Source organism: Cupressus sempervirens, chromosome 9 (assembly GCF_028749045.1).
Source record: "Cupressus sempervirens isolate cs-2001-9-10 chromosome 9, ASM2874904v1, whole genome shotgun sequence".
Classification (NCBI taxonomy): domain Eukaryota; kingdom Viridiplantae; phylum Streptophyta; class Pinopsida; order Cupressales; family Cupressaceae; genus Cupressus; species Cupressus sempervirens.
The window spans coordinates 131142239-131160090 of NC_143126.1; the positions used below are offsets into that span (position 1 = coordinate 131142239).

Consider the following 17852-nt stretch of genomic DNA (forward strand, 5'->3'; position numbering starts at 1 on the left):
CCTTTTACGATTCATTTACATGTTCAAAACAGTTTTTAAATTTCTTATTTTAGGAGAAAACTTTTGGAGGACATAACTTTTGAGCTAGGTGTCTGATTGACGAACTATTCAAAGTACCAAAAAGCTTGCAATGTGCATTGTCACCTTGTAACCCGCTACAGCAATTATGAACATTTCCAAGTTGTTTCAGAACCTCTAAAGCTTCAAGATTGAGATCATGAAATTTCTTCGACAACATCAAAAATAAAAACTTTAATATCTTCAAAATTGGACATGATCTTGCAATGTAAATTTATTGTCATGCTTATCTAGCCCATCCAAAGCTTTTGGGAAAGTTTAGGGAAAATGTGTGCTCAAATGAATACTTACTGTGTATATAGTAACAGTATATAAATGCAACATTGAGACACATTTTCGTAACATTTTTGTCCTCCCAATATTTGAGAAAAACATATATGTTCAATCCATTAGTATTTCATTATGTTTACTCTTTGGGATATGGAAAATGAGATCCAAACCTCCTTTTATGGCTTTTGGAGAGAACAAAGAAAGTTTAAATTTTGTATAAATCATTTTTCCCTCAAATGTTCTTTATTAGAGAAAAAAAAAAAAACTTGTGCGAATGCCCCTTCGAATTCCTTAGGTGTCCATTTTTTAAGGGAAAAAAAAGTAACTTTATGAATTATCACTGTTATCTCCAAAATCTGCACCCTGAAATTTTGCCTTAAGTCCTAAAACTCGCAGCAATTTTGGAGAAACATGGGATCAGCCAAAAGTTGTGGGTAACTTATAACTTGGCTGAACATTCGGATTCTAGGCCGGTTCCTATATGATATATCTTATACCTTACTTGTACTAATGGAGAAGTGAAAAATTTAGATGGAAAAGGGTAAAAAGATAACCTTAATCATGGAAAACTTAAAGAAATAAGGTGATACACCAAGATTGATAACACAAAGCACTGTTATACCTGAGATACAATGAAAGTTTTGACAAGACAATCACAAGAAACCCTGCTTGAAGACCCACTAATTCATATCAACAATTTAAGAGAAGGTTTATGAACTTGAAAAATATACGAAAGGAATTTGATGACAATCGAATATATCAATAATGGAAACACAACTCAAAACCTATGAACAGCTATTTAGATAAAGAAGATACAAGTTAAGACATAACTCAGAAAGGTTTATCATTAAAACATAATTTGAATAACATCAATCACTTTAACGCATACAACTAAATCTGTCAACTCCAAAACTGGTTCCAATGAAAATTTTATTTCAATCAAAGGCCCCCAAAACAATACATCTGCATAATGGATCAAAATAATGGAGAAAAAGGCACTAAGGACAAAATCACATAAGCATCCTCTCCCAAAATCGAACCCCTTCCTCAAAAATAAGAGAAGTATATATCAACAATACAACTATCTCAAAACAGGAAAGCTAGGTCGAAATAATGAGTTAACTCATTATTAAGAACCTCTGAAAACTCCAAAAACATGCTCAAAATATCCCGAACTGAAGTTCCACCAACCATGCATAAGAAAAGTGTACAAAAGTCCCTAAAACTGCCATAAATCACTCCATAATGCATTCTGAGGTCTTCAGTCTGAACTATGCCTCTAAAAATAACAACTGAAGTTGTCCCTTGAAATTTGGCATTTTATACCAAGTCCTCCTGTAACTCATTTTGACTCTTGAATTATTATTATTTTTCTTAATTGCAGGAATGTTATTATTTTAATAATTGATTTATAGAACATCAATTATAAAATAATAATTACAATTCTTTAATACTTATGCAATTAAGAAAAATAAAATAAAGTGACATTTAAACACGAGTCTTTCCCTTTTTACTTGCATTATTTTTTTTTATTTTTTTTTTATTTTTAATGCATTTAAAATCTATTATCATCTTTGAGTTGATCATAATATAAATCAACTAAAGAATAATAATAGATTTTAACAAATGTACATGCAATTAAAAAAAATAACACATTATGCAAATGCGTTATTACAAGTGTATGCAAATAAAAATAATGCAATCTCTTTAGCATGCAATCGGACCCAAAATTTCTATTCAAACCAATTTAAGTTTTGATAAAAAGGAAAAGGTAAAGGTTTGTTTTCTCATTTGAAGTTCATGAGAAAGAGCAGAGGCAAAACTCGACAAGGTTAAAGTGAAACCCTAGCCGTCATGAAGCTCAAACCCTGCAATTTTGTTGTTGAAAATGCCATTTTCTTTGGTTCTTTGCTGTTATAACAGGCCGCTTGATACAATCACAGACCCTGTCATGAAAAATAGAGAGTTTTCTATGAAGCCGACTGGTGATTGCTATCATTTGAAGTCGAAATCTGCATTTTGTGTGAGTTTCTCATCGCACACTGGGTTTTGCATGCCCTTTCTTGTCTTTGTTGTGCCGTGGACTCTGATAGCAGACTGATATTTTTATGGATTCTTTCTCCCTGCTGGGTTCTCATCATTTTGTTTGTCTCTGCTGGAAGTGGCGCTTGGAGATTAACGGCTCACGGTATGAAACATGGAGGCTCTTTTCCTAGATGCCGACTTTCCATTGATTCCTTTTATTTCTTTTGAAGCCGACTCCAACTATTATATTTCCTCTTTCCCAGCACTGCTGAATACCATTTATGATGTTTTCTCTGGCCCTGGACTCCCATGCGGATTTTGAGATGTGAATGCTTGGAAACTTATCTCTGCTGTTTGAAACACAAAGAAAATGAAAGAAAACAACATGGCCCTCAGTAAGTGATCGTTTCCTCTTCATTTCATTGTAAATACTTCTTTGCTTCATGGGTATGCAAGAAAAATAGCATGCCGACTCCAGCTGTTTATCCTTTTCCTCTTAGATCTATGGTTTCTTTGTGAAGATTTTCTGCTTCAAACTATAATAACTGTGATATTTCATTTGTCTTGGCTCCATGCTGATTTTCTGTATGAACTCGTATATAACAAAATTGATGAGAGCTCTTTGATGAAAGTCATACCAGATTTTATTGTTTGATGGTTCCGTTGTGCATGAAAAATAGACACCATATCCACTGATGTATTTTGCAAAAGATTCATGAAGCTCTATACTGATTGTATTTGCTTAAACTGCTAGAGACTGTGTTTTTCCTTTGCTGAAAGTAATCATTCATACTAGATTTGATGTTTTCTCTCTTTGCTGTATATGAATTTTTACGCCATAAAAGATTTTAGTAGAGATTTTGAGCATCACATTGCATCAATGGTACGTTGCTGTAACGTACTTCTCCTTTTTCCTTTCTAATATTAAATGGCATTCCTTTTTTATTATTCAGATCTGTGATTTCATGAGAGTTGCTGAATGCTGAAAGTTGTAACACTTGCCACATTTATCTCTGTTCTGAACGTTGTGCCTTTACTGGTTCTGTTGTAAGTTTATGAGTATTATCTTGCTTTTGTTTGCATTCTGACTTGTATGACACATTCTTTTCACTGACTGAAAATGGTTATCTTTTGTTTGTGATAGATAACCTCTTGCTGTAGCTTTCATTCTTGCTATATGAGTGAAACAAAAGGTTTCAAAACTTTGAAAGTTCGTCCCTTTAATGTTTCATTTGCTGTTATTTGTATGCATACCAATTCCATCTGCTACACCTATCCTGTTTTCACCAGATTTTATAAGTAAAAGGTTTCAAAACAAATATGAATTGTCCCTTTAATACTTTTGTACTTCATGATCGACCTCTCTATCTGCTGATGTATGTCTGTATTTTACTGAAATGAATAGTGTGTAGGATGATGAAAATGAGATGAAGTGAGCTATCAGCATTGCTTAGAGCCATTGGATCTAACCCATTCTCTTTTATGGACGCAGGGATTGGAAGCACGGGAAGGGCGAGATCCAGAACAGCGATGGACGCCAGATCACCAGTCATTACAGGCAATGACTGGTGCCCATGAACTTTTCTCCTTTTACTCTTCTATCCAGTTATTGTAGAGTATATGTGTATGTCAGCATGTAGGGACTACTCTCACAGTCAGATGTGTGGGAGAAATTTACTTTCATTATTTTAATTTCTGTCATGATTTGCTCCATCATGCAAACATTGTACATTATTTCAAAATGAATAAAATACTTTTCTTTGATGCATTTCTGAAAATTACTTGAAAGTAATAAGCATGTATTTTCCTTCATTTGAACATGTGTGAAAAATGAACAACAATCACTTAAGCACATAATTTAATATTAAACTATAGAAGTTTCTTGAATTCTCCATATAAATTGCAGAAAGCATTGCCAAGGCACCGGAAACGAAATTTGATCGTGCCATGAAGTAACAAAATCCAATTGATGATGATCACAAATGCCAGCTTGGCAAATTACTAAGTATATATAGATGTCATCTTCAGGAAGTTTGGAGAAGACACAAAGAAACCAAAAAAGCTTCCAAAAGCATCAAAGTGGTCCATATTCTCAACTAAGCTCAAATACAACAATAGAAGCCAAGAAAGAATAAACCAATGCACTCCAAGTAGTTTGGAGTTCTCCTCAACCCACTTAGAAGCTTACAGAGAAACTCAAAAACTGACCAAAAACAAAGACACTGCAAGCCTCCCATGTGCATATTGAAGTGCTCTACTACCGAGCTATCAGCCCTCTTTGTGACTGGAATTTTATGGTAGTATCCATAGTATAGTTCCAGTGTGGCTTATTTCAAGTTTCAACAACACATTTCACAGCCAATGGAGTTTCATTTACTACACAAGGGACACACGCAAGTAACAAAAAACTTTAGCAAGGCCAAATTTAAATTGAAATTGAAAAGATGTAGGATGTGAAATGAAAGGAATTCAGATCTATCAGATCAAACATGTGAAATGGAAGGATTTTTAACTAACAAGACCAAATTTAAATTGAAGATATGTAAGATGTGAAATGAAAGGAACTATAACTAGGAAAACCATTATTTTAAACAAGGGGGTAAAAAATAGTTCAATGCAAGAGTCTTCCAAAGTGCATAGAATGTTTTAGTCAATAGTAAATACCAAATGTTAACTCGTATGATTGGGTCTTTTGTGATTCGTCCAAGGAAAAGAACAAATTTGATATGTAATAAAATAAAGCATCAAAACAAGAAAATGAAATATTCAAGACAATCCCTTACTGTAATTTCTTAAACAAACCCGGAACCGGAGCTGAAGGAGTCAATGGACTATTTAAGATGGCAACCTTTTCTATCTTGCTTGGATTCTTCAATGCCCATGTTAATCCATAGGAACCCATAAGAAATCCCTGCATGCAGAGTGGCATAAACCTATTATCTATATGTGAAGATGTGCATTAATAAGGAGCAATAACAGAAAAATTTAAATCATTTAAAACAAAAGTAAAGGAAAGATGGTAGTTTAACAGCGCACAACATTCATCTGACATGTTCTGAATTATTATACGACTGAATCTATTGTATCATTTATAACAGTTTATAAACAACAAATTAGTGTCTTCACTGGCCATAAGAATTTTGCAAGATTGGGTGCTTCTAATTGAACCCCTTAAACTTTTCATACCTGAGTTACCATGATAAAAGGTTTGTCAATACCCAACTCAATCAACAGTTTCTCAAATTCTTCATGAAATGCTTCCTCTAAAACATTGAAAAATGCAAATGAGAATATGAACAATTCTATAAAAGAAAATCAAAAGCATAAATATTCAAAATATCACAACAGGGAAACATATCATGAGCTACTCACAAACCTGTGTATGCAAAATCAAACCCAGGTTGAGGTTTTTGGCTAAATCCAAATCCAAGCCAATCTGGTGCATAGCAGTGGTAGCCAGCATCTGCCATCTGGTTTACAACACCTTGCACTATGATATTGCAATAGAACCTTTGAAAAACATAGCAGCAAAAGAGGCACTTTATACATTTACTTGACTATTATTAAGATCCAACATTTATACCTTACACCTTCTGTGCTGTGTGATTTCTAATGTTGATATAAATTGCAATTACATTTCTGGCCTTGGATTAGATAACTGCAAACTAGGAGTGTAATTAATAATAGAATTAGTCAGAGAAATTATGGCTGGTTGTAACCAACATGGCTTGCATTCATAGTTTTTTATGGTTTACACTTAACACGTTGAGTTGTAGAGCATAGCATGCAGTGTGGTGTCAATGAAACATGGCTATATATATCATCTTAGCATATTTTTTATATTTCATGTGTTTGTTGCAGTTTTACTATTGAAAACACAATATCCAAGTCAAGAAATGAGTTGCTAAGGAAGTTGTGTTTCTCTTGTAAAGAACCATGGGAGCTCGACCACAGGGGCTTTGGGAAAGGCAAAGTATATTACATAGAGGTCAGTTCAGACATGGATAAGGAGGTAGTGGACCCCAATTTGAAAAGTGAGCATGAGGAACATAATGTTAATAATGGTGGTGACTCAACAAAAGGTACAATTCGCTTTTCTATCAGGAGTTCCTAGAATCCTAAGTATCATCATTTTTGTGTGGGAGGATCGCTGAAGGGACGGCATGTTACTTGTTTGGTTAACAGTGGTGCAACTCATAATTTTATTGATGAAGATCTAATGGTAAGGCGAGGATTGCAAGTTGGGGATTTCCTTGATTCAAGGTCTCACGGTCAAGTTTTCAGATGGATGAGTACCCAGTTACAGATGTTTTGAGTTTTTTATGTGGTGGGACTTAGTGAGAGGGGTGTTGTTTTATCAGTGTAGTGGTTGCGTTCAGTTGGCTGATACAATCAGGATTTTCAGACGATGGAGTTTGAGTTCACCGTAGATGGGAGCATTAACAGATGATCCCATAATGATAGGCACAGCAAACAGGATGGATGCCTTGTTCATGCATGAGGTTGACATCAAGGCATGCACGAGAGAGATTGTTTTGCATTGTGTTATCCTTGCATAATGTCTACAATTTCTATTTGGGTTTGGTTTACTAGAGAGAGTTTCCATCCTATGATGAAGCGAGGAATGTAGAAATCAGAGTACATGATGGTGAGTTTGCTGAATTCATGCAGAGGTTCATTACCCATTATATATCTAGGAGAGAAATAAATAGGTCATACTTACAAGCATATTGCAACACGACATTTCCAGTAGAAGCTTTTACAGGCTTCCTAGATTGACATAAGATCCTGGTCATTGGTACAGTTCATCGGTAATCATTCTATAAGTGCAGTTTGCCTCAGGGCTAGCAATATCAAGGTGGTAGGACTAATAATGTCACCTTTTTTGGTGGCAGTGGATAACAAAATAATTATTTATTTGTTTATTGTGTTGTTTTGAATTATTTAAGGTAACAAGGAATTAATTAATAATTACTGAAAGTTAAAGTGATTTGTTGGAGGAAAATAAATTGAAATATTAATAGGTCATTCTATGACAAATATTAAATTAAAAACAAGAGTTTGCTGAAAATCATTGATAAAAGGGACTTTGGAGTGGAAAAGAATCACCAGTCAATCATTTAGAAAATTTGTGAGCAAGATAAATTGCAACAAGGGATTTGAAGATGCAAACCCTCGAGCACAAAGGGTGGTTGGACAAAAACCCAATCAACTGTGGGTGGATTCATTAGAGGATCCATAGTTGGGCTTCAAAGTAAATTTGTATGAAGACAAATTTCAAGAGATATCGATCAGGTCATCAAATAAGGGTTTTCTGTTTAGGTATCTATTTTCAAAATGAATATTGTTACTAGAGAAATATGTCTAATATTGAGCAAATAAAATATTGTTATGTTTCAGAATAAAGTTAATAATGCATAGACAAAACATTAAATTTTCAAGCCCGGATTACTTCTGCAGGTTGTAGCATAAATTAAGTTTAAACTGGGCGATGCCATCACCCTAAAAATGAAATGTTATTAATACTTCAAAGTCAAGTGAAGGTGATTATTATATTGGTAGGGTCATGAGCTACTTGAGTTAAATCTAGGATTATTGTTATTGATAAATTCATTTAAGATTAAAAGAATTTCAAGAGCAACTGATAATATGCAGTCATCAGTTTATTCTGTGATACTGTGTCCCATTCATTTTACCTACTGAATAGCAATGAGCTCTCTTTTTGAATGAAGATTCCTCGTGGCTCAAACATTCAGGCATATTCATATTTTCATGATCAGGTTTCCTAAAGAAAGAACTCAATTGTTTTATGCTAAGTTCATGTGTTCAACTTCATTGGCATTACTTATTTCTTGAATTGAGTAAAAATATAAGAAAAGTGACATACTCATAGAGGCATTAGTTATTTTAAAGCAAATTAGATAGATAGATAGATAGATGGGTAGAGGGCTCAGTTTTGTGAAATTAAAATAAGCCCTGTAGATAACAATCAGTGAACATGTGAGAAGAGATTGTGATCCTTGTATTTAATTAATATCATTGGAGGGACTAGATCAATTCTATAGAAAATTCAAATGGGAGACAACAAATTGCAACTAGTGGCAAGAGATGCATGTATGTAAGTTATTTCAAATGTATTCTTATGATATCCAAAAGCTATATTTTATACAACAAGGAAAGACAAAGAGAGAATGGAAAGAAAGCCATCACAACAAAGCGAAGAAGACCAGACCTGAGCCATCACAACTCGATAGCTAAAGGATTGTGTTGGTGCTCCATGTACGAAAACAATTGTACCAAGCTTTGTATCAGATGATCCTGCAATTCAACAATATAACAAATATCTGCAGCTTGAAACAATTTAAGGGAAATAATCCTTCATAATTTCAAAACTTAGAAGGTAAGAACAGTAGGCAACAAATAGCTTTTCAAGCTTTCCACCAAAAGTTATTAATCATAGAATATTTAATGGAATGTAGTTTGTCACTGCCAAGGATATATATATTTAGGAGAAAAGGAGATTCACATTAATCATTAAGTGCAATTCATAATCTTGCAGCAATTATATGGGCTAATATCTTAAGGTTCATAGAACCATTTCTTTCACACTAAGAATTCGACTATAAGATTTTGCAGACATATTTTCCTATTCATCAAATTCATTAGAGAATTGAAACATATAGAAATTTTGCAGTATGTTTGAGTTCTGTTTTAAAATGTCACTTTAATTAAATACATCCTCAGATGTCTTTCCAAAGATGGAATTGCAGATGTTATCATTGAACTGATCTTCAGTTATTGTTAAAGCATCCCTATTCTCAAATGTGCTCTAGGATCCACAGTATTATTTGCCCACAAGTAATTATTATGTAGATGTTATCATTGAACATTGAATGATTTGTCCACAACACATTATGGATCCAAGATATAACACGCTGCATGTCCTTCCCTTCCATTTTGCTGAACACCCAAGAAACTCAATGTTCATATTATTGTGTTGAATTTTCAAAAAAAAGGAGATCCGGCCTATTTCTCACACAATCATATCTACGTTTCAAATATTTGTGCATGCATGTTCCCATTTTAAAAAATAAAATAATTGGGAGAGACCCTATTTCTCACACACCTCATCATATCTATGTTTCAACTGTGTGCGTGCGTGCAGGTGTGGGTATGGGAGGTGGCACTGTGGCTGTGGCTGTAATATGTGTGTGTGTGTGTGCACATGCATGCAGGTGTAGATGTGTGTGGGTGGGTTTACTGCTGTACCTCATAATTTGCATGCATGAAATAATAGAACAAATGCAGCACATACCAGATATAGGAGTAAAGTATATCTTTATTAGCTCATGAATTCATTACAGAGAAGAAGACTAGAGATGGTCAGCCAAGGATTACAATTCATCCAACGATGCCACATCCCCTTCATTGGGAGTACACAACATATTTTAAGAACCCGATGGTTTCCAGGGGGCACACAACTGCCAACCAACCGACAGGACAACTACCGAAGAGTGCTAATGCATAATTAATACATTAATGAATGAACAATATTTTTAAACATAACAAGGGGAGTTTATACTGACTACAATGGGTGTGTGCGTGTGTGTCATTTGAGAGATCCTAGTTGCTAGATTTTACTTTTTAACATCACCTTATTGTTCCAGCCACCCAGGGTATCAGCTATGTAAATCACATTCTTGGATTTTTTGAGTTTGTTTTGGTAATCAACCATTTCCTAAGGCTTGTGTTGACTGATGGAATCATGATCAATATTTAGGTTTCAAGATTCAAAACATCAAATCAATTGTTGTCCGCAAAGGGCATTGGATTCGATGATAAAGTTGTAAAAGGATGAACAGATCAATGATGCTAGGGTTCCAATGTTCGTGACAGTGAAGTGGTATTAGAATCACTGTCTAAATTCATGTGCAAATGCTATTTTTTGAGGAAATTGTTTCCAACAGTGACTATCAAGACACTATTATTTCAAACTCAAGATAGCAGCTGTCAAATAACCATCGATTGTTACAAATTCCAAGAGTCACAATTTTGACAAGCAATCATATGCACAAAAAGCATTATTAATAGCTTTCATTTTTTGTCTGTAGCAAGGGTGATGCAGTAGGTGTTCCCTAATATTTTTTATGCATCAATAAATTACATAATGGAACAAAAAACATTGGCCAACATTAACAGAAGTAAAATTGTAATATTTGAGTATATGAGGGTAATCAGTTAACAGAGAAAAATGAATGTGCTGTTACCAAACCTTATTGTCCTTCCAAATCATGTACCACGCCTTCAAATGATACATGAATTACACTTAAATCTTTAACGCCAAATGCTTGGAAACATTTTCAGAAATCTTTTGACTTTGAAAACATGAAACTACCTGTTTCTCTAACAAACCATTTGAAATCGCCAACCTTAATACAAGACCCATAATCCTTTCCCTTGTTCTCTATTCTCTGCAAATGAATAAGTTCAATAGTTATGAAGAATAGTGAAAATTTCTTTGAAATTAAAAAAAACATAAGTTGAAATCACCTATATATACACCTGATAATTTAGGGATCAACATAAAGTATATTTTGACTTTCCAGAAGTCGTTAATCATCAACTTACCAACTACTAAGTCTGCTACATACACAAGTTCAAATAAATTACCTATGCTTTATAAAAAAACAAAGAAAATGTAAATTTGACCAGCATGATGCTTGGCTCGTCTTGTTTTTACCAATTGTAAATGAACAATACACCACAAGGTGTTTTCTAATAAATAGATATCACAGTACGAACAGTACAAAGATGAGCTCAAGAACATCAATCTGAAAGAGTATCACTAATTTATATGGGCTTAACTGTATGACTCCAGTACGTTTGCACAACATAACATTAGCAAAATCAATATAACTGCATTAACAACTTTCCCCTACACTTTTCCTCTTACAAACAAATTGTCGAGTGATCCCAAGAAAAAACATTTTTGCCATCACACAATGATATTGAAAGCAATATAAATTTTCAAGAAACTTTTAGACAATTAAGATGATCTGTTGGGTTGGTATTGCCAATTTGAAGTCATTTCACAAAAATAAATTGTAGGAAACAATCTCCTACATAAGAAACAAAAGGTAAGGTTAGATTCCACAACTGTAGAGCCCACTCAGAACCTAATATAAGATAAATAGTTAAAAAGAAAAACATCTAATTAGTTCACACCAAAGAGCACCGCCATGGCTAGGAGCAAAGAAATGCAGCAGCAGAAGGTTTTTCATGTTAGATTTATTAGATATTTCTACATTTCATTGCATTTTATCACTTATTTATCAAAGGTCAGCAAAACCAAATAATCATTTTCTTAACTTCAGCAGCCAAATAGAGTTACTCAAATGAGATATTATAATTCCAATACACTAAACAAAATGAGACCTTGTAACAAATAACTCCCTGCTATGTGAGATTAGATGAGACCGAAAGCACTCAAAAAGATTTTGCAAATGGAAATGCAACTTTTGCAATTCTAATTTCAGATCGTAGTCTAGGGTGAGTAACCACTAAAGAAATTAGAGTAAGAGATGAAGTATACTCCAAAATCATAGTCAAAAATAAAATGGGACTGTAAAAGTAGCAGGGGATGATGTGACTAGTAAGGTTAACCCTTCTCAACCATGAAAATCAGAAGAAAATTATTTGATAGCTGAAGAATCACATATGAAACCAAGCTCTATAGACTTAGGGGAAAACATTTGATAATTGAGGAAAAGAGGAAACAAAAACCCATATTGCTTGTTTTCTTTATACATTTGGCATTCCTATCAATGATTTTTAGTAATCAAATTGCATGACATGATCTGATGAGTTAACAAACCCTAGGATAACAACAATCATATTTTGGAAAACTATGTGATAACAAACAAGAGAAGAATTCACTTTAGTCTTTGCTTGTTTCTGTGTGAATGTTGTTGTTAATAAGACTCTCCCCAATTTTATTATGTTGCAATTAAAGCTAGGCAAATGGACCCAAAAAATTGTTTATAAAAATGCTACTATCTACAGTCAGAACTGCTCCAGACCAAGGCATTTGATTCCAAAATGCAAATCCCCTCCAGAGAAACAGCCAAAACTGAAAGATAAATGCACTTCCCTCCGTGGTTGTAGCCGGAAAGAAAATTGATGGAGATCTTGGAGGATGGGACTGATGAATACCCCTTCATAGATGGAATTTTAAAACTAATGGAAATGCCAAATAAAACTACCATCTCAAATGAGGAGCAAAAATCCCTTGGAAAGACAGCCCAGTTAGAGGAAGGGGAGATCCGCAATTTTAATACTCCAAGTACAAGCAAAGCTAGGGGAGAGATTCCTATATCAACCACACGAATTAGTAGTTGTGTTGGAGTGGATCAGGCATTCTCCTATGAAGAATGAGACCTTTTCCCCTATACCAAAGAAGCCCTTCTCATCCTTGGGTGCAACCACTAGTGACCATATATCAACAAATGATAAAAGATGGACAGCTCGAAAAAGGAAAACCAAAGCTAAGGATATTGATGTGGGCACAGAGATAGAATGGTCACTCATCACAAAGGCTTTCAAGACAAAAGAAGGCAGCAAGGAAAATCACCAATGGGAGGCCGAGGACCCTAGACACAATATCTGAAAGTAAAAAATGATGTTCCTCACACAGAACACGAGGGGCTTGAGCAGTTCTTAGAAACAATATGCATTGAGGAGACATATATTTTGAAAGAGGATAGATATTTTTTTTGTTGCAAGAAGTGAAGATGATTGTGGAAACTTTTAGCACCATTCTTGATCAAATTTGGTCAAGATCCTCCAACCGCATTAGTAATGACAGTGAAGCATCTGAAAGGGTGGTTGTGATGTGGGATCCAAGAAATTAAAAAGGAATCTAGTTTCAAACTTGCCAAACTATCTATCAGTTCTAACTTAGGGAGCTATTCTTGAGACTTGATCAATGAGTATGCTCCCAACTCTTGCACAGGGCATAAGGAGGTCTAGGAGGAGATCTCTTCTATTATTATGGATGATTCTTTTTAGATGGTTGCAGGAGACTTTAACTCTCCTCTATTTCCCTTTGAGAAGATGGGAGAGCTACTCAAACAAGATAGCGAACCTGGCTAACTTTGCTAGAAAATCTAACTTCTTTGACATTGAACTGATAGGTTAACATTTTACTTGGTCTAATCATAGGAAGAGGAATAATATTATCCAGGATAAACATGACAAATTCTTTTTGACCAATTGGAATATATGTTGTAATGTCACTCACAAAGCTCTCCCGAGAATGGTGTCAAACCACCATCTTGTGCTTCTCCAATGGATGGACAGATCTTTACAGGGGCCTCTTCCCTTATGCTACAAGATCATGTATGCCTATAAAGGGTACGATCATGTAAAGAGTTGCTCAAATATTGGACTTAATCAAAAAATGTGTGAAATGTTGGAATAGATTCATTTTTTTCAAAAGGAAATTAATTCCAAAATGATGACTATTCAAGAACAAATGGCTAAAGGAGAATGTTCCCAAGCAACTCATAGAGAGGAAGAGATTCGAGAGAGAAATGGAAGGAGAATTTGAAGAGAGCATATAAATTGGGAATAGAAATCCAAGGTACAGTGACTAAAGGAGGGGGACAAAAACTATGCCTTTTTCCTTAGATTTGCGAGAATAGGAAAAGAAATACCATACAAAGTTTGAAGGATATTATGAATTAGGAGATTGCAAAGAGTTCTCAGCTAGGAGAGATGGATGCAAACTGCTTTTGCAATGCCTATAGAGATGATAACGAAGGTTTGAATCAAGCATTGGGGGAAAAACTCTTACAGTTTCTGTCAATGGCTTTAAACTCTACTGACAATGCCCAGACCCTTGCTCTAATAACTGAAGAAAAGGTGAAGATTGTTGTTGTAATGTCCCTGGATATTTTCCTCACAATTACCTTCTAATATGTTGGAAAGTTTCTCGTCTTTTAGCAATCTGCCGCTGTAGTCTGTCCATCTCAAACTTGGTGAGTTTCTTGTATGTATAGGATGGAGGGAAAGGGAAAGGGAGTCATGTCCCATCCCTTAGTCACACCTTATGGTGTGACTGATCACAGCCTTTGGCTGCAATTCAGTCACACCGTAAGGGTGACTGTTCACACTGTTTGTTTAAAAAATTTGTTGTTTTTTTCTTTCTTATATTTTAAATGTATTGTTCAGTATATATATATATAATATATATATTATTATATATTATACTATATATATTATAATATTTAATATTTAATTATATATATTATAATATTATATATATATAAAATAATATATAATGTTTAATTATTATTATTTGATATTGTGATTATAATATATATAACATATATATAGTATATAATATTAATTTATGAAAATTTTAATATATTTTAAACAAAAGAAAAACATATTTATATTAAATTATGATAATTTTTTATATATTAAAATGTTAAATTACAAAGGTACAATTAGTTTTGATATATTAAATCACGAGGTACAATTAATTTTGATATATTAAATTACAAAGGTACAATTTATATTCATAGATATACCCTATTCGAGGGTCATCACAGTTTCCCCCTCTCAATTTTGCTTGTCCTCAAGCAACTTAAGAACTTCCTCCTTTTCCCAAGTGGCATCTTCACTTGGCAAATGTTTCCATTTAATTAGATATTTTTTGATGGTGTGGTTTCTTAATTTCTTTGCCCGAGTGTCTAGGATAATTTCAGGACGTAAGATGAGTTTTCCTTCGTTATCTAATGGGGGTAGTTCATTACAAAGAGTTGTGTACTGTCCAATGACTTTCTTAAGCCGGAACACGTGAAACACATTATGGATTTTACTGCCTTCAGGGAGTTCGAGTTCATAAGCTACCTCTCCAATTCTTTGTAATACCTTGGGGTCCATAGAAATGAGGCTTTAATTTTTCCGCTCCACTTTGTTTAAGAGTGGACTATCTATATAGCTACAATCGTAAGAACACGAGATCTCCCTTTTTGAAGGTCCTTTTTATGTGTTTTTTATCAGCATAGCTTTTTTGTTGATTTCAAGCTTGATGTAGATTTTCTTTTAGGGACTTCATGATATCTCTATTTTGTTGAATGAAGTATTGTGCCTTAGGTACATTACTCTCTGGTTGCAACAGTTCCTCGAAAGTTGGAGCTTCATACCCGTATAGTGCCTTGAAGGGACTCATCCCTATTGACATGTGATATGTAGTATTATAACAATATTCTCCCAAATGTAGTCATCTGATCTAAGCATTTTGTTGTCCTGTAACATAATTTCTGAGGTAGCCTTCCAACCACTTGTTTACAATTTTTGTTTGTCCATCTGTTTGGGAGTGGTAACTTGTGCTAGGTGTTAAGGATGTCTCGGCCAATCTGAAGAGTTCCTGCCAGAATTTACTAATGAACTTACTATCTCTATCACTAATAATGTTGAGAGGAAGTCCATGAAGTCGGAAAACTTCTTTGAAGAAAAGTTCAACAACCTGATAGGCATTAAATTCGGAAGAAACTACAAAGAAATGTGCAAACTTAGTAAGCATGTCCACTACTACAAAGATACCATCCTTCCCTTGAGTTTTGGCCAAACTCGTTATGAAGTCCATCAATATAATCTCCCACTTCTGATGAGGAATGGGTAATGGTTGAAGTAACCCGGTTGGATGCGTGAGTTCAACCTTATTACGCTAACATATCAAACATTCTTGCACATACTTTCTTACATCGAATTTTTTATTTTTCCAAAAATATCTTTCTCTGATGTGTTTATATGTCTTATAGTATCCTTGATGCCCTACTAAGGGTTTATCATGAAATTCTTTAAGTATCTTATCTTTAAATTGGGAGTGGGGGGAAAGCATTACTCTTCCCTTATAATAAATGAGGTTATTTCTAATTTTATAGTGGTTGCCTTCAATGATTTCTTGAGCCTGTGAATCTTGGTCATATTCCTTGATAATCCCTTCCTTCCAATCTTTAGAAATGTTAGTGATGGCGTTAAGGTGAACCTTTCTGTAAAGTGCTTCTACGACTCCATTTTATGCTCCCTTCATATATTCTATATTGAAATCATAGGCTTGTATTTTACTCACCCACTTTTGTTGTCTATCATTAAGGTCCCTTTGGCTCAAAAAAAAACGTAGACTGTTGTGATCTATTTTGACCATGAACTTCCCACAAACTAAATATTGACGATATTTGACCAAGGCATGCATTATAACCAACATTTCTTTGTCATAAATAGAATAGTCTTTCTGCTTCTGTAAGTTTGCGACTTTCAAAAGCTATGGGGCATTTCCTTTGCATGAGTACAACTTCAATCCCTCCACCGGAAGCATCACACTGTAATTCAAAGGGTATGGAAAAATCAAGAATAGCTAATACTAGGCAGGAGCTCATGGTTATTTTAAGTTGTTCGAAGGCTGACTGTGCCCTCTCATTCCAAGTGAAATCTCCTTTTTTGGTTAGGTCCATGAGAGGTGCGGCAATTTTTGAGAACCCTTTCACAAAACGTCAATAATAGTTGCATAATCCAACAAATCCTCTTAGTTGTGTTAAGTTTTTAGGAGTTTGCCACTCTCAGATTGCCTTAATTTTTTCTTCATCTATGCTTACTCCTTCCTTGCTGATTTTGTGCCTCAAATAGATGATTTCCTCAAGTCCATATTCACACTTTCATAATTTCGCATATATGGACTTTGTTTCTAAGATGGTTAAAACTTCCTCAATGCGTTTGAGATGTTCTTCCCATGTCTTTCTGTAAATGAGAGTATCATCAAAAAAATGAGTTAAAACTTCCTTAGTTGTTGACGGAAGATATGGTTCATACAAGATTGGAAGGTTGCAGGTGCATTAGTGAGGCCAAAAGGAAGACCTAGGAATTCAAAATGGCCATAATGACAACAGAAGGCTGTTTTGGGAACTTCTTCCTTCCTTATCCTAATTTGGTGATACCCTAATCTTAGATCAATTTTTGAAAAGTATTTGGCCCCATGTAATTCATCCATTAGCTCATCAATTCTAGGAACAGGGTATCTATTTTTAATTGTCTTTTTATTCAGGGATTGATAATCTATACACATTCTCATTGTTCCATCTTTCTTTTTCACAAGGAATACCGATGAAGCAAAAGGACTGCTATTGGGTTGAATATGTCCCATTTCCAATAATTCATTAATGGTTTTTTCAATTTCTTCTTTAAATTTGTGAGGGTGGCAATAAGGAGTGGTGATAACAAGTTTTGCTCCTTCTAATTCAATTGAATGTTCGAATCCTCTTTTTGGGGGTAGTTCGGCCGGATTATCTTCAAAGACCCTCTTATGCTTCCTAAGTATAGGTTGAATGTTGATATGTGTAGTTTGGTCATGGGCGGAGGATTCATCAAGGATCATACGTTGAGCAATCAATTCTCCTTGATTGTGCCGAAGAATT

The 17852-nt window shown here is 34.4% G+C and overlaps 2 protein-coding genes across 5 annotated transcripts in view; one reads left to right on the top strand and one right to left on the bottom strand.

Moving 5' to 3' along the window:
- The window catches only part of LOC149537872 (uncharacterized), a 144064-nt gene extending 139923 nt beyond the window's left edge, over nucleotides 1-4141 (top strand). For all 3 annotated transcript variants that reach the window (XM_089799268.1, XM_089799270.1, XM_089799269.1), the window contains one exon: nucleotides 3866-4141. In XM_089799268.1, coding sequence (XP_089655394.1) covers nucleotides 3866-3938 — 73 coding nt within the window. In that variant the 3' untranslated portion in view covers nucleotides 3939-4141. The remainder of the gene's footprint in view (nucleotides 1-3865) is intronic.
- LOC149537873 (alpha/beta-Hydrolases superfamily protein) overlaps nucleotides 1-17852 on the bottom strand; it is a 189266-nt gene that overhangs the window by 110740 nt on the left and 60674 nt on the right. For both annotated transcript variants that reach the window (XR_016355926.1, XM_089799267.1), the window contains exons 2-6: nucleotides 10769-10844; nucleotides 8606-8691; nucleotides 5750-5843; nucleotides 5560-5636; nucleotides 5157-5284 (exon numbers count right to left, since the gene is read on the bottom strand). Coding sequence is in view for 1 of the 2 variants with exons in the window: in XM_089799267.1 (XP_089655393.1) it covers nucleotides 5157-5284; nucleotides 5560-5636; nucleotides 5750-5843; nucleotides 8606-8691; nucleotides 10769-10844 (461 nt within the window). In the remaining variant the exon portion in view is untranslated. The remainder of the gene's footprint in view (nucleotides 1-5156; nucleotides 5285-5559; nucleotides 5637-5749; nucleotides 5844-8605; nucleotides 8692-10768; nucleotides 10845-17852) is intronic.